This window comes from Pogona vitticeps, chromosome 1 (genome assembly GCF_051106095.1).
Source record: "Pogona vitticeps strain Pit_001003342236 chromosome 1, PviZW2.1, whole genome shotgun sequence".
NCBI classification, from domain to species: domain Eukaryota; kingdom Metazoa; phylum Chordata; class Lepidosauria; order Squamata; family Agamidae; genus Pogona; species Pogona vitticeps.
In genome coordinates this window covers 36,282,267-36,308,134 of record NC_135783.1, presented here as the reverse complement: position 1 = coordinate 36,308,134, position 25,868 = coordinate 36,282,267, and the positions used below count along the sequence as shown (strand labels likewise).

Below are 25,868 nucleotides of genomic sequence, written 5' to 3'. Positions count from 1 at the left end.
GCTGCTTTTCTCTTCCATTCTATATCTCTCATTTTAGCCATGTGAGCTAAGTATCTTCAGGAACCACCAGAGGACATGTTGTTGTCTTTATTTATCACAGTCTTATTGTACTAAAAATACCATCAAACAGAAAATGTTTTTGTGATAAAGATCCTTCATCAAATTTGAAGTGGGTAACTCCATAGTACTGTTCATGTGACAGAATGAAATGGCTTTCTTTGAGCTCTGTGCTTTAGAGCTGGAGGGCATTTCTGTCCTCTTAACAGCTGCCTTGGAAGCAGCCAACATTTGGTCATTTCTCAGCTAGAGCTATTGTATTTTGTCTTCCCCTCCAGTGGAGGAGATTGAGCAGATGAACAGTTTGTTCCAGCAAAAACAACGAGAACTGGTACTGGCTGTGTCAAAGGTAGAGGAACTTACTAGGCAATTGGAGATGCTGAAGAATGGCCGGATTGATGGTTACCATGACAACCAGTCTGCTGTAGCTGAACTTGACCGCCTGTACAAAGAGCTGCAGGTAACTGCAAATCTTAGTGGCTTAAGGGGTGGTTGCTTTAGTGCCTTGCAAAGAAGTCTCATCTGGTGTCTCCTCTCTTGGAAAACACCAAAATTATGCACTCTCTTCAGCAGTCAAAATAATTATGTGTCTTTGATGTTATGTGTCTTTTTTACTACTTGGCATGATGTGAAAAGAACTTGTTTGCCTGTTTGTCCAACCTTTTCAAAACTTGCGTATTTTTTAAATTGTCGAGTAACTGATGGCATCCACCCTGAATGTTATTTGGGCTGAATTCTTGGTTTTCTTTCTTGAATTCATTCAGTTGAGAAACAAACTGAATCAGGAGCAGAATGCCAAGCTGCAGCAACAGAGGGACTGCTTAAACAAACGCAACTCAGAGGTGGCAGTTATGGATAAGCGTGTTAATGAGTTGAGGGAACGGCTGTGGAAGAAGAAGGCTGCGCTGCAGCAAAAAGAAAATGTACCGGTAAGTACCAAAGCCCCTGAAACAAAACAAAATTACTGTTCTATCACTGGAGCATATTTAATATATTGGCTGGGGGTGAGAGGTTGTTGGGAGGCTATTTGTGTCTGCTCTAGCCATAGCATTTCCCTTGTTGCATTTTAAGTAATAACACTTGTATTAATCTATTCAGCCTTTTATGTTGGGACAAGTGCTGTTTCCCCTTTCGTGCTTTTGTTTTGGTAATAAAGAATGCAGTTGTCAACATGCCTTTGTTGCAGAAAACACACAGTGCCGCCGCCCCCCAAGCATAGGCTGTCTTTCAGTATTTAACTTGTGACTTTTCTGTATCTTATTTAGGTGTCTTCAGATGGGAATCCGCCACAACCAGTGGTTTCTACTCAAAGTCGGGTGGCAGCAGTTGGTCCTTACATCCAGTCTGCCACTATGCCACGCATTGCCTCAAGAAATGAACTTCTAGTTAAACCAGCCTTTCCAGATGGGATACCAGCTTTACAAGTCCCTGATGGTCCCTTGAAAACCCAAACCCTGCCTAACATGAGAGCTGGGGCTCTTTCTCAAATGAAAGCACCTAGTGGTAACTATAATTTTTCTTTTCACTTTTTATTCTCTACAAAGTGTAGACTTCTAGTTCACAACCAGGAATACCCATTGATATGAAAGGAAACTGTGTACCTCATCTTCATTTTCGCTGTTTGGATACTAGAAGTATTCATGGTATTATTTCCCAATTGCTCACCACTGTATCTCAATAGTCGAGTCCAAGATTGACTGCCCCTTCTATTTCCCTGGCTTGTAATAATCAACAAAACTTGTGATTTCTATATTCATTAAACAGGTGCTAAAATTAATTCTAACAGACTGTTTTTCCTTGGCATCTACCAGAATTACGTATCAAAATTATGTATCAATTCATTTAGTGGACACCCTTTAGAGCAGTGGCCCCTGACCTTTTCCCAGCTGCAGACTGGTTGAGGGGGCATGGCATGCTTACAGGGAGCTGAGCAGGGCGTGCTTGCAGGGGGGGGAGGAGATCTGTAACTGCAGTCTGGTCCTGCCTAGGCCATGAACCGGACATTGGGGACCCCTGCTGTAGAGCTTCTAATAAAATGTTAATCCAAATAGTGATCTATTAGCTTAACTGCTATAGCCAAAATGAACAAATAAGCAGATGCTAATAGCTATAAGGAAACATACTGCCATACTTCAGCAGAAGACATCTGTAAGTTTATTGTATAAGGGATATTCAAGCATCATACTGCACTTGAGAAGTGCACTTTTCATGTTCAAAATAGAGGAAGATACAAAAATTCAGGGTTGAAACTGAATGGCACTTGTATATAGGAGGAGGAGGAGGTCTTGTTTGGAAGCTTGTTATAAAAACATTTTCTTATTTTCAAGTCATCTCTGTTCTTCTCCTGTGCTCCATCTATTACAGCTGCTGGTCCCAAACCTCCACTCACTAACAATGACTGGAATAATTCAAGTATTGATAGCTTTGGCAACCAAGCGCTGACTTCCTCAGTGACAAAAGTCAGTGGTAACAGTGAAGGGCAGGGTAAGTTCCTATCGTGATGTATTTTTTAAAAAAATCAATGGTAGTTTATAGAGATTTTTGTAGATGTTCTCTAATCTTTCTTAAGTGAGAAGGTAAAGTTTGTGTTTATATTCCAGAATGTACTTTTAAAAAAGCACAAAGAAATTATATATATGAGAACGTTTGTGCTTATTCACAGCCTCTTGTTTGTCCTTGACTGTGCTTGTTAAAAGTAGCTTTCTATGTTGGTTGCTTTAAACAAACATTCTCAAGTTTTCTTCAGTCAGTTGGAATACCAAACAGGTATTTCAAATTCAACATTCTTGTTTCTGTTTTAGCTGGAGGAGACGTTCCTCTTAGAGAAAGAGAGAAGAAAGTGCGTCCCTTTTCCATGCTTGATTCTGTTGAACCAAATGGAGGTACTGGAGTGCCTGCAACAGGTACACTGAGAAAGAATCAGAGCAGTGAAGATCTGCTGCGCGATGGACAGGTATACAGAAAGTTGATAGTGCCTTCTGAGTTATGATCTGCTCTTTGCATGCTAAGAGATTGATCTCAGCCATGTGGTACAACAGCCATAAGTTTATGCAAGGTAGCCTATTGTTCTGTTAACTGGTATGGCCTACTGGATGTCATTTAGGCCCAGGTATCTTGCTTTAGGTGTGCCAATGGCTCAGTAGGTGGCTTTGGCAAATGTTGATCTCTCCTCAAGTTCTCCATCTGTAAAGCTGAGATTGGTGCCCAGAACTTAATTCCTTACAGAATTATGGTTTACTGCACGAATGAGAAGGAAGTGTTGCCATATGCTTTTTAGGAGTATGGGGGAAATGTAGATTTTTACCAGAAGATTATTTTATTTTATTTTATTAGATTTCTACCCCGCCCATCTAGACCAAAGGTCTGCTCTGGGTGGGAAGGTTGTATGAATATATGACCCTTTTGGTCTTAACATGGGGCTGTACCACGGTGTCCCCTTCAGTGGGGTAAGCAAATATACCCTGTTGCCAAGTGAAGAAATGAGAAATAAGTCAAAGATTTATTATGTGCATGTATTTACATATCCACATATTTACATTTCCACACTGTATATTAAGCTCTACAGTTCATAAGCACGTAGGAGATAGCAATGTCTTATTATAGCATTTGCATCTGCAATGAATTTGCTATCCGTAGTTTTATCATTTTTTTTTACTTTGTTTGCTCTTACAGGCAGGCACTAAAACCATGGCAAAAGTACCACCACCTGTTCCCACTAAGCCTAAGCAAATCAACTTGCCTTACTTTGGTCAAGGCAATCAGCTAATTTCACAAGATATGAAGTCAGATGGTAATGTCCAGAAGCTTCCTCTGACAATTCCAGCCACTGGAAGCAAACAGAAGCCACCAACCTCACTTACACCACCAGCCTCTCAGCAGGTCCAGCAAAGAATCTGTGTGTCCCCAAGTGGCCCTCCTACCAATCCCGATCTCACTCTTGCCAAACAAGAGAGTCCTCCTGCAGCAGCTGTAAGACCTTTCACACCTCAGCCCACCAAAGAGGCTCCTCCTCCCTTGTTTCGAAAGCCACAGACTGTGGCTGCAAGTTCAATCTACAGCATGTACACAAAGCAGCAGACTCCAGGGAAGAACTTTCAACAAGCTGTTCAGAGCGCACTGACAAGGGCACAAACCAGAGGACCACATTTTCCAAGTGGTGAGTGTCCTCTCACTTCTCCAAAGGAGACTTCAATTTGTGTGGTGTGATCATGACACCTAAAGAACAGAAATCAGTGGAAATAATTATGAGAATTCGAGGACTAAGTATTTTTGAAATTTCCTTGTTCTAGTCACACCTTGTTCACACAGAGTTTCTACTCAACTACCTGTTTGTTTGGCTGTATCCAGAGTAAGGTAGTTGTACTTAGAGCTGTATTGACATTGTTATAGAAAAATATGGTCCACAGTTTACCAGGAATCACTGTCACAGATGTGGAGAAGGTTACTGGAATTCAGGAATCAGTGTATTCTCTTATATTCTTGTTTGTTTGTTTGTTTGTTTGTTTGTTTATTTATTTGATTTATACCCCGCCTGTCTGGTCTACTCGACCACTCTAGGCGGCTTCCAGTATAGGATAAAACAATAAAACACAAGAACAGTATATAATCATTTGATACAGTTACAATAGAGTGAGAATAAAATAAGAAGGAATAGAAAAGAAATCAGGTATTGACTGGAGGGAAGGCCTGGATGTACAACCATGTTTTTAATTGGGTTTTAAGGATTCCCAGTGTAGGGGCCGCACAAATCTCTGAAGGGAGGTTGTTCCAGAGGCGAGGAGCCACCGCCAAGAAGGCCCAGTTTCGTGTCTTTTCCTTCCGGGCCTCTCTCAGCGTCAGGCTCCTCAGCCTCACCTCCTGACTCGCACGGATGATCTGGGTAGACCTTGGTGGGAGCAGGCATTCCGCCAAATATCGGGGTCCTAAACCATTTAGGGCCTTGTAAGTAAGCATTAAGACTTTGAAGTCGACGCGGAAACGAATGGGCAGCCAATGCAATGCAGCCAGAGTAGGAGAAATACGTTGGTATTTTTTTACTCCAGTGAGGAGTCTGGCTACCGCATTCTGCACCACCTGAAGCTTCCGCATCAGCCTCAAAGGCAGCCCCACATAAAGCGCATTACACTCGTCTAATCTTGAGATTACGAGCGCATGCACCAAGGTAGTGAGTGCCCCCATGTCGAGATAGGGCCGCAGCCGGGCGATCCGCCAGAGGTGGAAAAAGGCGGTGTGGACTACTGACACCACCTGCGTTTCCATGGTGAGTGTCAGGTCCAGATGTACGCCCAGGCTGCGGAGCCCACTCTTCGCAGCCAGGGTCATCCCCCCAAACGTAAGAGAGTCACCCAAGCCACCAACCACGGGGCCATCCACCCTCAGAACCTCTGTCTTGTCCGGATTCAGCCTCAGCCCATTTTCCTGCATCCATTTCAGTACGGCCCCTAGGCAGCGCTGTAGGGACAGGACGGCATCACCTGCAGTTGGTGAAAAGGAGATGTAGAGCTGGGTGTCATCAGCATATTGATGACACAAAGCCCCACGCCCCCTGATGACCGCTCCCAGAGGCCTCATATAGATGTTAAACAGCATTGGGGAGATAATTGACCCCGTGGAACCCCACAATTGAGACTCCACGGGGCTGAAACACTCTCCCCAAGCTGCACTCTCTGGGGACGGTCCCCCAAGAAGGAACGGAGCCAGGCGAGTGCCGAGCCACCAATTCCCAACTCGGAGAGCCTCCCCAGGAGGATACCGTGGTCGACGGTATCAAAGGCCGCCGAGATGTCGAGGAGGACCAACAGAGACATTTTACCCCTGTCAGCCTCCCTCAACAGGTCATCATACAGGGCGACCAAGTTAGGAAGAGAAAAACACTTGTGTTTGACTGGTATGAGCACCAACTTGTATGAGTAGTTTTGATGCAAACAGAAACTAATGAATATGTGCAAATCTTATTTGTATAAAGTTCTAAGAAGTCCTGAGTTTTTGTTCTTACCAAATTATTTATGGTTTTCTTTCTCAATTGCTCTTCAGTATATGGCAAGCCAGTTATTGTTGGAGCTGGTCCCCCAAATCACCCGCAGCAGATGGAGAACGTTTATTCAAATACTCAAGGCAAGCCAGCCAGTCCAGAGCCTGAAACAGAGACTGCATCTTCAGTAATTGAAAATAATGAAACTGAACGTATTCCTCGTCCACTCAGCCCAACCAAGCTTTTGCCTTTCTTGTCAAATCCTTACAGAAATCAAAGTGATGCAGATTTGGAGGCCCTTCGGAAGAAGCTATCCAATGCACCACGACCACTGAAGAAACGTAGTTCAATTACTGAGCCAGAAGGTCCCAATGGACCTAATATTCAGAAGCTCTTGTACCAGAGAACAACTCTGGCTGCCATGGAGACTGTCTCAGCCCCTTCATACCCATCGAAGCAAGCCTCTGTAGCCATGACTGAAAGCTCAGCAGAAATCCCAAACCCTTACCTAAGCACAGAAGTGGTGAAAGAGGTGGTTCCTGCTACTCCCCCTGAGCCAACAATTGCAGAAGAGGCAGAAGGCACAAATGCTGATCAGAACACATCTTCTCTGCCTTCATCAGGACTAGATACTGTTCCTGAAGGAATATCTGACAATACCTCTCTTACTCAGCCTGTAATGGAAGAACCAACTCTAGATGTGCCCTTGCCCATAGAAATATACATGGAGGAGTATCCTCCCTACCCACCACCTCCATATCCTTCAGGGGAACCAGAGAATTTGGGAGATGACTCCTTTAGTATGCAGCCTCCTGAAGTCACTGGGCAGTTCTCTTTGCCACCAGTAAGTGAAAACTGCTTGTCTTGTCATTTTAGTTGCTTGGGATTATGATGGTATATTAAGCCTGTTCTGTTGTTTACCACTTTCTTCATGGACAAGATGTAACAGCTGTTCTGATCATCAGTCATACCATGATGATCTGCATTATCTTCTAACTTCAGTTGGCAGAAGACCTGTCCAAACTGGTGTGAGAGGAGGATGCACCTGGATGGTACTCAGTCTGTTATGTCTATTATTACAGAACAAAGTTTTGTTCTAGGTAGAGATCTAAGCCAAAGGAAGGCAACTCTTGAAGCAGATTCAGTGTTAAGGCAGCAGCTATCAATAACATTTGTGGAAAATATCATTGGAAGTACAAGCAACTCGAGAGTGGTAGAGATTAAGAGGCAGGAAATGCAAGAGAAAAACTTACAGAAATTGAAGATTTCAGTATTTCCTCCCCTTTCCTCAGGTTACATATGGAGGACTGTTTTTTAGAAGATGCTACATTCTCTGATTATTTAAGTTAAATTACCCAAATTAATTTTGCCACTCTTAACTGTTAAGTTTGAATTGGCTGTCTGACTATGTTTATGAACTCTTGCAACACAGGAAAGATCTCCAAATTCTAGTCTGCCATACACTTAGTACTGCCAAAAACATAATGTAATTGGTATTCATGATGCACATGCATAACATGTTTGCATAATGTTACAGTTTCTAGTTTAATTGATCCCTTATGAAATGAAGTATGGTTTTTTTCTAATTCAGATATGCCGAATCTTAGCATTTTGCTGATTTTAGAATCATATAACTGAGAAGGCAGAGTATGTCATGTCATTCCTTTTTACCGTGTGCTGGTATCAGATTGTAATGTATTCATGGATTCATGTGATGCTGAGTGGCAGCTACTGTTCTTTACACCAATGCACCTTTTTTTTACCCCGTTTAATTTCTCTGATACTTGGCTACTTTCAATATTCATCCCACAATTTCTGCTAACAAATTTAAATCCTTTGGCAGCTTTGCAGGCTAAGTTTGAATGTCCCATGGAGATGCTACTTGTGTCATGCTGATACTTATGAATGTTAAAGCCCAAATTAGAAATGGTAATCTGGCATGTACTAAAAGTTAACTTAATCCCTTGTAAGTCATACACTGATTTTTCAGTTGCAGAAAGTGCCTCTTAAAGCAAGGACTTCAGTAGACACTCCACAGTTTTTGATGTGATGGAAATAGATTATTTGGAAGAACTTGGATCAAACTTTTTAATATTTATCAAAATACAGATATGAAATTATAGCACATTGGGATCAACCCAGGAATTCTATTATGATTACTCATTTTATTCTAAAATTGGGTATCGCTACCTGGTTAAGAAGGTACAGTAAGCAATTTTCAGATGCTTACCTATGGACATTTTAACAGATGTTGGGATAAAAGAATGTAAACCAAAATGAGTCACTTTGACCTTTGGTCAGTTTATAGCCAACAAGGGGAAAAATCTATTAGATATCATAAATGGTTACCAAGTATCATTATTCTCCACTCCTTCACCAATTATTATTGAAGATTGTAGATACTGCTTTATTAAGCTATGGCATGTAGTATTTACTTTTCCACCCAATATTTCAGAGGGCAAGAGAAATATTTTAATATAAGACTTTAAGTGGGACTAAAATCTCTAGCAGCCCTGCTGATTATTACTGTAGTACCTACTAAAGATTAGGCATCCTTCAGTCTCGAGAGACTATGGTAACGTGCTCTGTATGAAGGACTTGGAACAACATCTAGTGTGGCTGAGAAGGCCAATTCGAGAAGGACAATCCCTTCCACATTGAAGACAAATACAATCTGCCCCCTGTCCAGGTCCCTGATTTTGCTGGTTTCAGGACTGCCTCTTTGCCTCACCTTGCTGGACATGTCTCTTCAAAATGGGAGAGGCCATGATGCACCGCCTGCCTCCAGGCTGAATGCTCAGATGTCAAAGTTTCCCTTCTGTTGAGGTCCATTCCTAAGACCTTCAGATCCCACTTACAGATATCCTTGTATCGCAGCTGTGGTCTCCCTCTGGGGCAATTTCCCTGCACTAATTCTCCATAACAGGAGATAGTTTGGAATCCGACCATCAGCCATCCGCACGACACGCCCAACCCAATGTAGATGTTGCTGTTTCCGTAATGTATAGTTTAGTCATTAAGTCATGTCTGACTCTTTGTGACCCCATGGACCAGAGCATGCCAGGCCCTCCTGTCTTCCACTGCCTCCTGGAGTTGGGTCAAATTCATGTTGGTAGCTTCGGTGACACTGTCCAACCATCTCATCCTCTGTTGTCCCCTACTCCTCTTGCCTTCACACTTTCCCAACATCAGGATCTTTTCCCAGGAACCTTCTCCTCATGAATTGGGCAAAGTATTGGAGCCTCAACTTCAGGATCTGTCCTTCCAGTGAGCACTCAGGGTTGATTTCCTTCAAAATGGATAGGTTTGTTCTCTTTGCAGTCCAGGAGACTCTCAAGAGCCTCTTCCAGCACCACAATTCAAAAGAATCAATTCTTCGGCGGTCAGTCTTCTTTATGGTCCAGCTCTCAATTCCATATGTCGCTACTGGAAAAGCAATAGGTTTGACTATGCGGACTTTTGTTGGCAAGGTGATGTCTCTGTTTTTTAAGATGCTGTCAAGGTTTGTCATCGCTTTCCTCCCCAGAAGCAGGCGTCTTTTAATTTCATGGTTGCTGTCTCCATCTGCAGTGATCATGGAGCCCAAGAAGATAAAATCTGTCACTGCCTCCATATCTTCCCCTTCTATTTGCCAGGAGATGATGGAACCAGTGGCCATGATATTAGTTTTTTTTATGTTAAGCTTCAGACCATTTTTGGCGCTCTCCTCTTTCACTCTCATTACAAGGTTCTTCAATTTCTCATCACTTTCTGCCATCAGAGTGGTATCATCTGCATATATGAGGTTGTTGATATTTATTCCGGCAATCTTAATTCCAGTTTGGGATTCATCCAGTCCAGCCTTTCGCATGATGTATTCTGCATATAAGTTAAATAAGCAGGGAGACAATATATAGCCTTGTCGTAGTCCTTTCCCAATTTTGAACCAATCAGTTATTCCATATCCAGTTCTAACTGTGGCTTCCTGTCCCACATATAGATTTCTCTGGAGATAGATAAGGTGGTCAGGCACGCCCATTTCTTTAAGGACTTGCCATAGTTCGTTGTGGTCCACACAGTCAAAGGCTTTTGCATAGTCAATGAAGCAGAAGTAGATGTTTTTCTGGAATTTTCTGGCTTTCTCCATAATCCAGCGCATGTTAGCAATTTGGTCTCTAGTTGCTCTGTCCCTTCGAAATCCAGCTTGTACTTTTGGGAGTTCTCGGTCCACATACTGCTGAATCCTGCCTTGCAGGATTTTGAGCATAACCTTGCTAGTGTGTGAAATGAGTGCAATTGTATGGTAGTTGGAGCATTCCTTGGCACTGCCCTTCTTTGCAATTGGGATGTAGACTGATCTTTTCCAATCCTTTGGCCACTGCTGAGTTTTCCAAACTTGCTGGCATGTTGAGTGTAGCACCGTAACAGTGTCATCTTTTAAGATTTTAAATAGTTCAACTGGAATGCCATCACCTTCACTGGCCTTGTTATTAACCATGCTTTCTAAGGCCCACTTGACTTCACTCTCCAGGATGTCTCTCTAGGATGTCAGTAATGTTATACATGCTAAAAATTCCAGCTTGTTCTAGGACTACTCTTTTGGAACTTTGTCCTGCCAGATAATACCAAAAATGTGTCGGAGACAACGCATATGGAATGTGTTCAGCTTCCTTTCCTGCCATGCACAAAGGGTCCAGGACTCACTGCAGTACAGGAGTGTGCTCAGGACACAGGCTCTGTAGACTTCTATCTTGGTATATGCCATCAGCTTCTTATTAAGCCATACTCTCTTTGTGAGTCTAGAGAAGGTGGTAGCTCCTTTGCCAATGCGTTTATCCAGCTCGACATCTAGGGAGAGAGTGTCAGAGATCGTTGAGCCCAGGTACACAAAGTCATGAACAACCTCCAATTTTTGCTTGGAGATGGTAATAGAAGGAGTTCACGCCTTGGCCCATAACTTGTGTTTTCTTCAGGCTGATTGTTAATCCAAAGTCTTGGCAGGCCTTTCTAAAGTGATTCATGAGTTGTTGGAGGTCTTCAGCAGAGTGGGCAACAATGGCTGCATCATCAGCGAAGAGGAAGTCCCGCATGCATTTCAGCTAGACTTTCGTCTTCGCTTTCAATGTAGAGAGTTTAAAGAGCTTTACATCTGATCTAGTGCGGAGATAGACACCTTCTGTTGCAGTTCCAAAGGCATGCTTCAGCATGACAGCAAAAAAGCTCCCAAACTGGGTCAGCACGAGGACAGTCCTGTTTCACTCCGCTTCAGATGTCAAAGGGATCTGATGTTGAGCCATGAAAAACTACTGTGCCCTTCATTTCCTCATGAAAGGACCTGATGATGTTAAGAAGTCGAGATGGACATTCATACTTGGGAAGTATTTTAAAAAGGCCATCCCTGCTAACCAAATCAAAGGCCTTTGTAAGATCTGTGAAGGCTACAAAGAGTGGCTGTTGTTCCCTACATTTCTCCTGCAGCTGTCTGAGGGAGAATACCATGTCAGTGGTGGATCTATTAGCTCGAAATCCACACTGTGATTCTGGATAGACTCTGTCTGCAAGCACCTGTAGCCTCTTCAGTACAACATGGGAAAGCAGCTTCCCTACAATGCTGAGAAGAGAGATGCCATGGTAGTTATTGCAGTCGCCCCTGTTTCCTTTGTTCTTATATAGTGTGACGATGTTTGCATCCTTCATATCCTGTGGTACTCCACCTTCCCTCCAGCAAAGACAAAATATTTCATACAGCTAGGTGCCTTGCCTGAGGTGAGGAAATCCAAGGCCACTTTTATTTCTGCTAAAGTTGGTTCGCTGTCCAACTCTTCCAAGACAGGCAGGCACTTGATGTTATTTAGTGCCTCTCCAGTTACTACATTCTCTCTGGAATATAGCTCAGAGTAATGCTGCACCCAGCATTCCATCTGCTGTGCTCGGTCCTGGATGATCATTCCTGTAGCAGACTTCAAGGGAGCAGATTTTTTCTGTATTGGACCTAAAGCCTGCTTGATACCGTCATACATTCCTTTGATGTTACCTGTGTCTGCTGCTATCTGTATCTGAGAGCAGAGCTGAAGCCAGTCATCGTTGGAACATCTGGCAGCCTGTTGGACTTTGCTATGAGCAACTTGAAGAGCCGGCAAGTTGTACTCACTAGGCTGGCACAAACTCCTCCGAATGGGCTTCGAACCAGTCTGCCATCTTCTTGCCAAATGTGGACAAGGCGGTGTTATAAACAGTATTCTTGAAATGTTCCCATCATTCAGGTGCATTTGCATGAGCCGGGCCTGGAAGGGTTTCCTCAAACGCTTGGGCAAATTTCTCCACTTTTCTTTCATCACGAGTCTTGCAGATGTCAATACATGGTCTTCCTTCCTTTTCCATGTGGTACAAATCTCTTTGCTCGCAGTTTCACTCTACTACACACCAGGGAGTGATCAGTATTGCAGTCAGCACTCTAGTAGCTGTGTGTGATCATAATACTAGGAAGGACAGAACATCTAGTGATGATCGAGCTGATGCCAATGCTTGGATGTCTCCAGGAAACTCTGTGTTGAAGCTTTGTATTAAAGAACATGTTGCTGACACAAAGACCATAATAACAGCAAACTCCAGCGAATGTTAGCCATTTTCATTCATTTTCCCAATTCCAAAATCCAAGAATTGTGATCAGCACCAACTCTAGCAATAAGGTCTCCAAGAATGAACAGCAGTTCTCTCTTGGGGATTTTTTGATAGTAGCTGCCAGATTGTTGTAGAATTTGTCTTTGACTTTTGTAGTAGATGACGGTGTTGGTGCACATGCACTAATGAGGGTGACTGGTCCGCTGATGAATGGAGCTGCAGAGACAGGATTCTTTCACTCCGCACAGTAGGTGGAATAGCGGATCTCAGCACAGTATTTCTGACCGAAAGCCAACACCATGTTCCCTGGTCTCATTCAATGGTTTTCCCTGCAAGAGGAATGATAATTTTTTTCCTTTGACATATCCCATGTCTGGCAATCTCATCTCTTGCAGGGCAACAATGTCCATCTACAGTTTGCTCAGTTCCATGTCGATGACAGCTGTCTTGCGCATGTCGTCTATTTCCTGTAGGTTGGCAGAAAAGCCAGGAGTCATTGTCTGAACATTCAAGGTGCCCAACTTTGGGGCAGAAGTTTTCTTATGATTGTTGCATGGTGCATGGTTATTAATTTGCTTGTTGGCTTTCACCCTAAACCCCATGCACCCTGTGAGGTTAACAGACCGTGGCGAGATAGCACCTTACTGGCTGGGGGCAGTAGCTATCTAGTGAGGTGCAATGACCTCTCCCACCATTGGATGTAGCCCCTGGAGTCATGCTCTACGTCAGTCTAGTGAAGACTTATAACCAGTAACTGCTACTTCCCGTGTTGTTTTAATGCTATATGCGAAGCTGGAGTGTCCTCTCCAGAGCATGAAGCCTGGGTAAAATAATATGGAGGATAGGCTGTTACCCAAGCAGCAAATCCCCCCTCTCTACGTCGCTGAAATAATCCAATGGAAAGGGAAGAGCCAATGCAACTGGTTCCAGCAACGTTGCAGGAGTTGCCAGAATGACACAAACTGCCTCCGGGACTCCGGCTCTGGATTTTGCCTCAGGGTTAACTCCTGGATCCTTTTCTATCAGTGGATATAGCTGCAAGGCAGTGGAAGTTTGAAATCAGTTTTCCTTCTAGAAAAGCTGCCTTCCAAGTCTGATGAGCCGCACATACCTGGCCTGCTCCATAAGAGTGCGGAGATTAGAACACAGGTCTCCAGCTGCCAGACCTTGTCTTCCAAGAGGACCACCAACTAACACTTAGAGCATTTCTACCCAGGCACCTCATTGGCAAGAAAACAAACATACCACAGGTGTTACAAGTGTGACAGATCCTGCACTCTCCGTCTCGACTGATTGATCAGTGAATTTAAAAAGGGAGGAAGTCTGATCCTACCCCTAAAACTTTCCTGCCCCCCAGGTGTATGCAGTACTCTTTGGCTTTCCTATTTACCAGATTAGAGTCAAAAATAGAATCAGATAATGTCCTCCCAAACACAGCTCATCTCCTGCCTCAGCTCCTCTTTAGGAAAAAGGCTTAGAGCTTCTGCCAGCCCACATTTAAAGCCAGAACCCCGCCCCTCAGACCATGCGGTCAGGGAGAACAAAGCTCAGCCTAGAAGAAAAAACCTCACCAAATAAAATGTCCTCCCAAACACAGCTCACCTGCCTCACCTCCTCTTCAGGAAAAGGCCTACTAAAGTAATCATATGCCATATCCCTTGTTTCGGTTTCATCTACACTGCATTCCATAAGTTAACCACCTCTTTTTGTTACAGTATTTATGTGGGTAGCTTCTATTTCTAATGCTTCAAGCTTTCAGTGCTTGTTAGCTGTCTTAGTCCCTTTCATTGTTTGCTTCATCCCACGTAGCATCTTCATATAGTTCCACCTCCCAGGTTTGCAGTGATCCCTGTCTCCCTTTCTGCAGCAGGTTGTGTCTAGGACAGGGGTCTCAAACATTCGGCCCGGGGGTCATTTGCGGCCCCCCAGATGATAGTTTGTGGCCCTCGCCTTGCCTGCCCCCCCAAAGCGCCCACACATCCTCTGCTGTCAAGAGTTTTAAAAAAGCCTTGCCTCACTCGCCGGCTCTCTCCCAAGACAGCACCTCTTGCACCCTCCATCCAGAACTGCAGCCTGCCAGCCAGACCACCTGTCTGCCGGCTAAGCAAACTCCTGGGCGGCTTCCTCGGGCTCTTGCTCCACTTGGCAGAATATCTGATGCGGCCCAACCTCACCCAGACTCTGCCTCCAGCGGCCCCCGGGTAAATTGAGTTTAAAACCCCTGGTCTAGGAGAATAGGAATCTCTTTTGTTTTTTTTTTGTTTCATTTCACTTTATTGGAAGTTATGGCACTTATATGTAAGAACTGTTTTCCAAGGGTATGTAGTCCTCTTCCTTCTTCACAACCCCACTATAGGCTTTTTCTACTTAAGTATGTGGTAGACCTCTTAAAATTTCAATGTAATGCCATTATTAATTCTGCTACGTTAAAACTTTTTGGTTTCCTGTAGATCTGAAATTATTCTCACAGTTGCCTCAGTTTGTGATTTTTCTGTGCAAAAGCCCTTATAAATAACTATTCTCCCACCCCCTTTTCCTAGGGTAAGAGGACAAACCTACGCAAAATTGGCTCAGACAGGATCGCCCATGGAATGAGAGTGAAATTCAACCCTCTTGCTTTGCTTCTAGATTCTTCTCTTGAAGGAGAATTTGACCTTGTACAGCGAATCATATACGAGGTATAATTCCTTGTTCCCTTTGTTGAGAAAGGAAGCGTGAACTTGGAGCTTAGTGAATTTTTGGTTGGAGTCTTAGTCAGGGATGGTACATGAGAGTTCTACTTTTTGAGCTCTTCCAGATGGTAGTACAATATAGGTTTGCTGAGAAAATAAAATAGGAAATAAAAAAGGCACTTATGACTACATTGATGAAGGAATCCTGTCCTTTTTTCTTCTTACTCTATAGGTTGAGGATCCCAGCATGCCCAATGATGAGGGCATCACTGCACTTCACAATGCTGTGTGTGCTGGTCACACAGAGATTGTAAAATTCCTGGTCCAATTTGGTGTAAATGTGAATGCTGCTGATAGTGATGGATGGTAAGGATGATTGTTGTCTTCCTGAACAAGTGTATCTGAATTAACTACCAATCTCCTGGGTCATGTACCAATCTGGCATTCAGGTTTAATAAATATAATAATATCAGCTAAATGGAATAATCGCATGTCCTTTGCTGTTTCTCTGCCTGAAAAGAAAACCACCTTTATGATATTTTTATTTCTTGGAGGTTAGAGTTACTGCTGCCATTTGAATAGAACAATTTAAAAAGCTCTGAAATGAATTTCTAGAGCAGAGTTGCTTCTTCAGTATGAAACAGAATAGTTCACTTTAAAGGTATCTGACCACATAAAAAGAGTGTTAGTAATCATTGCAATACATGGCTTATAGATAGCAAAATGTGGATTTTTGAGTTAGATACTGTAGCATGGAATGAAAGTGGGTGCCCATTCTGATAATTATATCTGTTCTTACTGTGGAGAATAACTGTAGGGAAGTCTAGCAATTAGCATTAAAATGACTTGAGAACTCATGCCACCCAGATCTGTTTTTCACATTTTATTAGTTTTCTTCCCAAAAGTCAGGATATGAGTAAAGAATTTTCTGCCACTTTTTTTCTTCTTCTTTGCAATTTTAGGACGCCACTGCACTGTGCAGCATCCTGCAATAATGTTCAAGTATGCAAATTCCTCGTGGAATCAGGCGCCGCTGTATTTGCCACAACCTACAGTGACATGCAGACTGCAGCAGACAAATGTGAAGAAATGGAAGAAGGCTACACACAGTGTTCCCAGTTTCTCTATGGTACGTGCCAAAAGACCGGTGGTTCCCAACCTTGGGTCCCCAAATGTCATTGGCCTACAACACCTAGAAATTCTGGCTAGCACAGCTAGCGGTGAAGGCTTCTGGATGTTTTAGTTGAAGGACACCTGGGGACCGAAGGTTGGGAAACACTGATTTAGACTAACAGTTACACTGAAGGGCTTTATGTGTTTTTGTCCTGCCTGTGTTTAGAAACTCTGGAATAAAGACCATCTCCTTTCAGTCTTCATTACATGGCAAGATGAACCATGCAAAATCTGATCTCTTGCGATTACTAAATTTATTTGTACCCCAGTAAAAACTAGTGAAAACATTATTTGTCTTTTCCTATTTTCTGTTGGCAACAATTCTTACTCCTTCCCCCCCCCCCCCATGATTTTTTACCTCTTACAGGTCCAGGTCCACATCTGTTGAATAAGGCTCATTGACCTTGGTGTTGCACTTGTGTATCTCCAGTAAAAAATAATATTCCTCTGAAATCTCTATTGTTTTTGTGTATTTTCCTCTCAGGGATAAAGCTTGAACTTTGACAGCAAAAATGCAATGGTGTATCTATGGGTGTCCAGAGTATATATTCATGTCTTGAATTCAGATAGTAAAATTAAAGGAAGGAGTCTTTCCAATGGAGCTTAAAGTCTATTTACGCATTTACTAAATATAAAAGAAGTACAGTGGTGCCTCGCATTACGACATTAATTCGTTCCAGCGAAATCGCTGTAGAACAAAAATGTCGTAATGCGAAAAGAAAAAACCCACTGAAACGCATTAAAACCCGTTTAATGCGTTCCAAAGGTCTTGAAACTCACCGTCCAGCAAAGATCCTCCATAGGGCGGCCATTTTCGGTGCCTGTAATGTGAGGAATCCATCCCAGAAAACAGCGGGGGGCCATTTTGTTTACCCGGTGGCCATTTTGAAACAGCCGATCAGCTGTTGGGAAATCATCGTTTTGCAAAGAATCGGTTCCTGAAGCAGGGAACCTATCATCGCAAAGCGAAATTCCCCCATAGCAAACATCGTTTTGCAATCGCAAAAACTTCGTCGTAGTGCAATTTCGTCGTTAAACGGGCCAATTTTAAAGCGAAGCACCATTGTACAGTATCTTTTTATTCTAGATTGAGGTAGGAGCCAATATATTCAATAATTGAATATCTCAAGCACCCATCTCACAAATTAATTGAAGAGACCACTTTGTATTACTGCTTTGCAGATTGAAGTTAAAAGCCTTTTAACTTGTCACTCTTCTCAATCATAAGTCCTCTCTAGTTAAAAATAAAATGCCCTTATTGTATTTTACCCTTTGCTTTTTCTCACCCCACAAATACTTATTAACTATATTAGAAGAGCAGAGCATGGTATGTATATTTGAAGGTGAATATTTTATTTCTTGGTCAGATAAACATTTTCACTCAGAAAGTTAAGTATTCCAAGTGACTTTTATTCATCTCATTTATTTATTTATTTATTTATTTATTTATTTATTTATTTATTTATTTATTTATTTATTTATTTATTTATTTGATTTATATCCTGCCCATCTGGTCTAGTCGACCACTCTGGGTGGCTTCCAGAAAGGTGTATACAATAAACATAAATCCAAACACATACAATAATAAAACGAATATTGAATGAGAGAAAAAATAAATACTGTAAAGAAAGAATTAGCTATTGACAAGAGGGAAGGCATCTTTTAGATCACCAGTCAGATGATACGCTGAAAATGTAACAGATCTTATCTGTTTGGTATGCAAGTGATGAATTGATTGTTGACTTGTTCACAGGAAATAAGTGTTTGTGTTAACCAAGATATAGAATCCATTCCCTCTCTTTTAATGGCACAAGATTTTTTTACTGTGTGATGGAGGTAAACCAGTGCAAGTTCAGGCCCTACAAATGATATTGAGAATTTACTAATATATGCTTTAATTAGATGACAGTGATAATTGGCACAAAGAAAAATGACTTATCTCTGTTCAGTTCATCACAGCACATTATTTTTTTGCCTTGGACAAAATTCGACTTCATTACTGGTTAGATCTAATAGTATTGCAATTGCATATGTATGTTCCTTTCAGAAAATATTTCTACGTACTTTTCAGTTAGATATGATTATCACACTTTTGAGTTAACTGCTAGTTTATTTTTTAGTAAATTATTTTTTTAAACAGTTTGGCATTCCTGTGGACACTCTCTCTCGCAAAAAAAAGCAACCCTAACAAATTCTTACATTGCTGTAATCTTTCTTGTGACTCATCTCTGTTTTCAACTCTTAATTTTTATGCTACTTCATGAGAAAAACTGTGGTTTCCTTATTAGATGTTGTATATGGGTATGTCGTGAAGTTAACTTAAATGCCTAGTTTTGCACCTCTGTTGTAGGAGTGCAAGAGAAAATGGGAATAATGAACAAAGGAGTGGTCTATGCACTCTGGGATTATGAAGCCCAGAATGATGATGAACTGTCCATGAAAACAGGAGACTGCATGACAGTACTGCGCCGGGAAGATGAAGAAGAAATTGAGTGGTGGTGGGCACAACTAAATGAGAAGGAAGGATATGTGGCACGTAACTTACTTGGCGTAAGTAGAAATATTTACTATTTCTCTTGAGGTCATTGGAGAATATTTGCAGCTGGGGAGTATTTACATAGAACATGGGATTGGATTTGGTTGAATTATAAAAATTGTTTCTTATTTGTCAGTATTTGTTTTGCCGTTGTGTTTTCTTCAAGTGTTTGTTAATAATTTTTGGAAAACATAAAAGTTCACTAACAAGAGGGGACAGTACATACAGCAGGAGAAGTATGTTTATGATTCCTTTTCTACAGGGCTCTGCCCACTGTCCTGTTTCCCTGAAAATAAGACCTAACCTGAAAATAATCCCTAGTATGATTTTTCAGGATGCTCGTTATATAAGCCCCACCCCCAAAATAAGCCCTAGTTAAGTGAAACCCTGCCCTCCACCATTGTGCAGCAACCAGAAGAAGACATGATTGTATTTGAATAAACATAGTTATAAATGAAAAAAAAAATCCCCTGAAAATAAGCCCTAATACATTTTTGGAGCAAAGATTAATATAAGACCCTATCGTATTTTTGGGGAAACATGGTATATCTCTTTACCTCTTCTGTTAGTATCATATTGGGTCTTCATATTACAATAAAATGGTAGCAGATGGACTTTGGCATCATTTTCTTTATAATTCCTCTCTTTCTTAATCTCTTTATACATGTCTAGCATATCTGGCCCAGCAGATAATCCTCCAGTGCTGCCAGAGTCTTGGTTTCAGATGATTAATATTTGATGCCTAGCATCTTCAAACAGATAATCCATGTACTCACAAACATGAACATTTTTTTAAAAGCCTGCTTTGAAGACTTTGAAACCTAGGTCTTTCAAAATAAAGTTTATAAATGGAATCTCTTCTCTTTGTCAGAAATATTGCTGCCTGCTGGTTTTATCTGTGCTGAAAAAAATATTTTTCACCAGATGTTTTTGGAACAAACAGCAAAAGGAGACTCCTTTTTCTTTGCTTCATGCAGTGTTTTTCAGTCTTGTATAAAGAACTGGACTTTTTGTTTTAAGGTCATTCTAACATTTCTGTAGTTCTTGTTAAGCTTCTTATGTCATTACTCATATTGCTCTACTTACACATAAGCCCTTTCTTTGAATAGGCATGAGACAGTTGTTTGCCACTGTAAGTGTTAGCTGTAACATCAGGATTTGCAAAGTATACTGTAGTCCTACTTCTCTGTTTAACATAAGGTTAGGATAGCAAACACTCTATGAAGAAGCAGCACAACAAATGGTAGCAGTTGTGGAGGCTGAAGACTATCTAGAGCATAAAAGCATGGCAACTTTTATGAAATTTAAAATTGCCCATGTCAATTTCAACATGCCCCCATACAGCTGTGGTTGGCAACTGTCTGAAGAGGGGGAACTGCTGTATTTATGTTGCCTTTTCATGTGAGCCAGAATCTCAGACCTGGAGGTGGAAGAGTGGCTTATATGGGAGAAGCAACCCTGGGCTACCCATCTTCATATTTCTATGTTGACTTTTGTGACAGAAAGCATGCTCCTCTCAACATGTGTAGATTCCATGTACTTCATTAATGACACTGTTTGTAGACTTGGAAGTGCCATTTCATGAACAGAATGCCAAAAGAAGATACAATGTATTTATTGCTTTTCTTGTCTGTTTCCTCTGTTCACAAGATGTTGAGGACTCTTTAAGTGAATTAGTTCAGTTATAATCATCTGCATTTCCCGTATATAAAACTCAGTTCATAGAAGACAAAACTTCCTTTAAGCAAAATTTGGAAGAAGGAAAGACTGTGCGACTCCTCTCGCCTCTTCTCTTTCTTACCTCTGTTTCTTCAACAGATCCTACTCACCTTGAGTTCATTATTTTAATCTATCCCTTTTCTGTTCTTTTCTAGCTCTACCCACGGATTAAGCCAAGGCAGAGAAGTTTGGCGTGAAGGCATTTGGAAGCAATTTGCTGAACTACCAACTGCAGAATGGTTTCATCCTTTTTAAGAGAAGAATGCATTCTTTTTGTGCTGGCATCAGTTTTGTTAGACTCACTTTGATTACAGTGTGATATGAAAGCTACATTGAAAATGCTTTGAAAACAGATGAAGGATGGATTGTATTAAAAATGGTGGAAGATGTTCCCCAATCTGGAACGCTGCTTTCGAGCCAATGGACTTGTCTCTGTTTTGGAAAACGAATGGTCACTTACTGCCTGTTTTCCTTCTGCAGGTGGCTTTCTTTGTTTCTACCCCTTTGCGATCTTTTATCATAAAAGCATCCAGTCATTCCTCTAGACCAGGAGTGGACAAAAATGCAGCTTGTGGGTTACAAAATGCATGTAGCCTAAGAGGATCAAATTTGAGGAAGGGGGTTCAGTTTTCTCTCCTGGCAAATCTTCCTGTTAAAGCCACCATTTCTCCCAACCCCCAAACAGAAGTGGACATACAGCCATTTCTTGTATTGATGTTCCGTGAGGAGATTCAGTCCATGGTGAGTCCTGATGTAGAAAAAGAAAATATCTCTGCAACCTGGAATTTAAATACCACTGCTCTGGACCAGTGACTCCCAAAACTGGGTCCCCATATATCCTTGAGTATCCACTTCCAGATGTCCCAGGCAATGCAGCCTGTAGTCAGAGACTCTGGAAACTGTAGTCCAATAACATCTGAAAACCACAACCACTGTTATAGGTGGCCATAGTTTATTAAATTTCTATCATTCTCTCATCTAGAAACAAAAACAGTGTAAGTCTGTCGAACTATTAATAAATTAACCAAACAGTCTGTGTATGAAATGTATCTTAGTAGCAAAGATAACAATAATGGTATAATGCAACTTAAACTAAAGAACCTAACCCAGTTCTTTGAGCAATAACTTTACAATGCGGTAGCATTTTAGAATTCTGAATTATTTGGAGTACATGCTGTAAAAGAGGTAATGTAGTTTATAGACATTTTTAAAAAAAAACTTGTCTTTTGTAATTTGGCTATTAAATGTAGAAAAACCTGTGTAGACTTCATATCTTAAATTTTGTTACAACTGTCTTTTTATTCTTAATTGTGATTAAATTTTTGCTTTGAAAATATTGATTTGTCTGATGTCAAGTTTGGTACACAGTGCTTCTGTCATTGAGTTGTCCTCATGTGCTGACGTGGACACATTAAATGCCTGTAGTTTGTAGCTCTTTGTCTTGTCAGCATTCTGTGGTTTTTAGGTTTGGAAAGTGTTCTTTTTGCCCTATAACTTTTATAAATTACATTGCACCTGATATCTGTTGCCATAATCAATTTGTTTATATTGCTGAGTTGAGTTATTTGAATCTAATACTGGCAACAGTCTTGCTTGCTTGAATTATTTCCTCCCATCTCCAACTCCAGCAGCGTTCACTTTTTCCTTAGAGACTGTGATACACATGCTGACCCTGAGTCCTCATTCTTGATTAGCAAGGCTTTATTGATGCCTAAATGTGTTAAATCTGTCTTCCAGATGGGGAAAGGCTCTTAGATCAATTTCCAGCCATCTAATCTTACTTTGGAACTTTTTTTTCCTACTCATGCTCAAATCCCAAGCATGGGTTGTTGTTGTTTCCTTCTAGAATACTTGGATCAAATAGCTTTAAGATAACTATATGATATAATTTTTGGGGGTTAAATTCTCACTACCTTTTCTAGAAGAAATATATATGTGAATGTTTTGCATTCAGTAGCACGAGCCAGTACTTTTGAAGCATGTGATACCTCCTCCACAGTGAAGAAAGATTATAACCTTTGTAACTGTAAAAGTAACTGCAATCATATACTATAAATGGAGTGAAATTATAGTCAATATAATCTAATTATTCTTTTATCGGGTACATCACAACAGTAGACAGTATGGCATTATGTAATCCCAAGAAATTTATTCAATTCTCAGTAGTTGCAGTTATTAGCTTGGCTGATTTTCTGAAAGCTGTTTTAAAAATGTCCTGCATTAAGTCACTAGTGAAAAGGGAATGCCGTTACATAATTTAGTTGTCTGTTTCTCCTACAACATAGCACATTTTCTAATTATACCTACTTTCGGTCATTAAATCAGAGCAGATGCCGATGAATCTGGCAGCAATTTTGTTGCATGATGAACAAGTGCAAATCTCTTTATTTTATTTGAGTTGTACAGTGGTCTTTCTGATCAGATTGATCTGATAGCTAATTTGATTCAAGAACTCATATTCCACATTTTAAAGACTGGCATTAGAGATGAGCACAAAGTACTTTGTGCCCTTTCATCATAGGTTGTCTACACAGCAGCACAACTGCACATTCCTTTCTCCCATCCCCTCACTGGCTCCACCACTCACTAGCCAGCATGTGGTGCAGTGTCCCTTACTATCACACAATCTTCCCATCTGGGCAGGAGCCCAGACATCCCTTCTCCATCTCCTCCAGCAGCTGGCCACTCCAAGGCAGTGCTGCAGGAATTCCTGCCTTGCCTCATCTGAGTGGCCAGCTGCTGGAGGAGGTGATCGCATGATGGGGAGGGACAGAGCAGCATGCGCTAGCTGGTAAGTGGATGTGCCAGCGAGGGAGGGATGGGGAAAGGAACTTCTGTCGAAGGGTCACAAAGTACTTTGGGCTCATATCTAGACAGCACTTAAGACTTAAATGTAATTTGAAGAATATAAAAACTACCGAACATTGTAATTTTCATCATCTTATAGTTCTGTGGCAAGGGAAATGCCATTCATTCAATATGGATATGTGCTTGATCTGAGCACTGGTCTTCAACCATTCTAAACTGAGGTTGAAAATTTTGCAATATGTTTCACTACCAGCATCAGAATGCTTCTTCAGATGTTTAGTATTTATAATGCCTAGTTTGTAAAGGAAGAATTAAAGGTTATACCTCTTCTTCATAAGGTAACAGCTACTTGCCATTTGCCAGTTTCTTAAATATCTGCATTAAGGTTTAATTTAAAATTACTTTTTCTAAATGAAAAATCTTAAGCAAATATAATAGAAAGACATTTTTAAATTAAAGCTTATATATTGAAGGTGCCAACTTCCACCATGCATTCATTTTTAGAAATACATTTCTTCTCCTTCAGCAGCTTTGTTCTTAACAGTAGTCTTGGAACGTCTTCGTTTTTGCATGTTGAATATCAGTCTGAAATTGTTGCTCATGTTCCAGAAACAGCTTCAATGGAGATCCATAGCTTCTTCATATAATAGTAAAACACACCCACTGTGGAACAAACAAAGGGGTGTGTGTGGAATGATACATCTGTCTTTAAATAAATTTGGACACCCAACTAAAATTCAACCAAATTGTGATACTATTTCCTAAAAGGAAGTTAACTGTCCAGAGAAAGTACTTTTTGCCAATAAACTGTACTAAAAAAACCCCATCACAAATCAATCCCGCCTCCCCAACTCAGGAAACTAAACTTAATAGAAACTATGGGCATTTCACCACCACCCCCAAACTTTCAGATAAAAGCATTATTAAGGGTCAAAATGAGCACTTACTTGCCTTTGTATACAAGGGACTGAAATAATTAGAACTGTAGATTTCATAAAGACCATTGTGTCTGTGTTGAGTTCCTTTTTGACTAAGAAATATTAATACTCTAAAATATCAAGTGACACAGGCTATGGTTTGTAATAAGTCTTTAAGTATTATTCTAGAGGAGGGCGACCTCCAACTGTTGGCTTGATTTAATCTGTGAAGATCTCCTGGTTAAGACTTGAGCCCTTGAGACTACCTTGAAGAGAAAACCCAATATTTCCATCTGGTTATTAGGTTCCCTTCCTGAATCCTTTTCCTGTGCAGAGAAATGAGATGAGCGAAGCCAGGTGCCCAGCTGAAGCACAAAGTGACAAAGTTCCCCTTGGAGTCTAAAGATCTTCAAGATGGCGCCGGTGGTGGGCGGGTAGTGATTTCACTGCCGCCGCCCTGGTTTGTTTTGTTTTCTTTTTTTTTTGAGCTATTTTTTGTTCTTTTAATTTTTATTTCTATCTTTCTACTCCTCTGAGTTTCCTCCCTCTCCTACCTGATCTAAAGCGCTGGGGTGTGTGTTCGGGAAGAGTTTTGAGTCCTGGGCTGCTGCTGCGAGTCGGAGCGGGCGGTGGTGTGAGTGCAGACAGAGCTGGAGCTCGAAACACGGGGGTCGGCTGGTGGCTGTTTGGCGGAGCTCAGAGGTTACTTGCCTGATCCGGAGGGCATCGTTGGGAGAGGATCCAGGGACTGGAGACTGGTAAGATCCTCCCGACGGAGTGGATCCCGACGGAGCGCCTGGAGTAAAGATCGTCTGGAGCAAAGATCGCCAGGAGGGCGCTGGGTCTTCTGCGGCTGTCTGAAGGCTGTCGGAGGGCGCCTATGAGGTCCAGGAGCGTTGGGACGCTGGCGCCATGTTGGGTGTCCGGAGGGCAGTATTCTCCCTAAGATCTCTCTCTGTCTGCTCTCTCTGGGTTAATGCCTTCTTACCCGGCTCTCAAGGGTGGAAAATGGTAATGAAAGCGCCTTTCCCAGTTTGTACTTTGGTGTTTCCGATGCCTTTTGTGCATATTATTAAGAACTTTATACCTACCATTGAGAACTGTGTGATCTGCCCCACTAACAAGATCCATACTCAAGCACCATTAATAACAGCAAGCCTAATAACATCAAAAAGGACAAGGTCACGTGGCAGAGGAAGACAACTCAGGACTATATGTGGGGGATAAACACTGAGATTTTCTAATAAGTTTTTTCTTTTCTCGTTTAGTACATTTATAATTTATCTTATAATTTGGGGTTTTAGTTACTACACTGTATTTAGTTTATGTATTCTCATTCTATGTATTTTATTTTATGTATTTTTACTACATTGCTGCTGGTTTATTTATTTTTATTTTGTTATTTAATCTGTTTA

At 41.4% G+C, this 25,868-nt stretch overlaps 2 protein-coding genes across 4 annotated transcripts in view; one reads left to right on the top strand and one right to left on the bottom strand.

Annotated features, from left to right (window-relative positions):
* TP53BP2 (tumor protein p53 binding protein 2) overlaps positions 1-22,064 on the top strand; it is a 66,560-nt gene extending 44,496 nt beyond the window's left edge. For both annotated transcript variants that reach the window (XM_072990815.2, XM_072990817.2), the window contains 12 exons: positions 336-517; positions 822-986; positions 1,323-1,560; positions 2,422-2,541; positions 2,859-3,010; positions 3,730-4,213; positions 6,091-6,872; positions 15,169-15,306; positions 15,533-15,666; positions 16,263-16,429; positions 18,824-19,023; positions 20,884-22,064. In XM_072990815.2, coding sequence (XP_072846916.2) covers positions 336-517; positions 822-986; positions 1,323-1,560; positions 2,422-2,541; positions 2,859-3,010; positions 3,730-4,213; positions 6,091-6,872; positions 15,169-15,306; positions 15,533-15,666; positions 16,263-16,429; positions 18,824-19,023; positions 20,884-20,925 — 2,804 coding nt within the window. In that variant the 3' untranslated portion in view covers positions 20,926-22,064. The remainder of the gene's footprint in view (positions 1-335; positions 518-821; positions 987-1,322; positions 1,561-2,421; positions 2,542-2,858; positions 3,011-3,729; positions 4,214-6,090; positions 6,873-15,168; positions 15,307-15,532; positions 15,667-16,262; positions 16,430-18,823; positions 19,024-20,883) is intronic.
* A 1,645-nt stretch (positions 22,065-23,709) lies between these two features.
* The window catches only part of LOC110075406 (calpain-2 catalytic subunit), a 71,261-nt gene continuing 69,102 nt past the window's right edge, over positions 23,710-25,868 (bottom strand). For both annotated transcript variants that reach the window (XM_078382990.1, XM_020786653.3), the window contains one exon: positions 23,710-24,199. In XM_078382990.1, the coding sequence (XP_078239116.1) occupies positions 24,176-24,199 (24 nt within the window). In that variant the 3' untranslated portion in view covers positions 23,710-24,175. The remainder of the gene's footprint in view (positions 24,200-25,868) is intronic.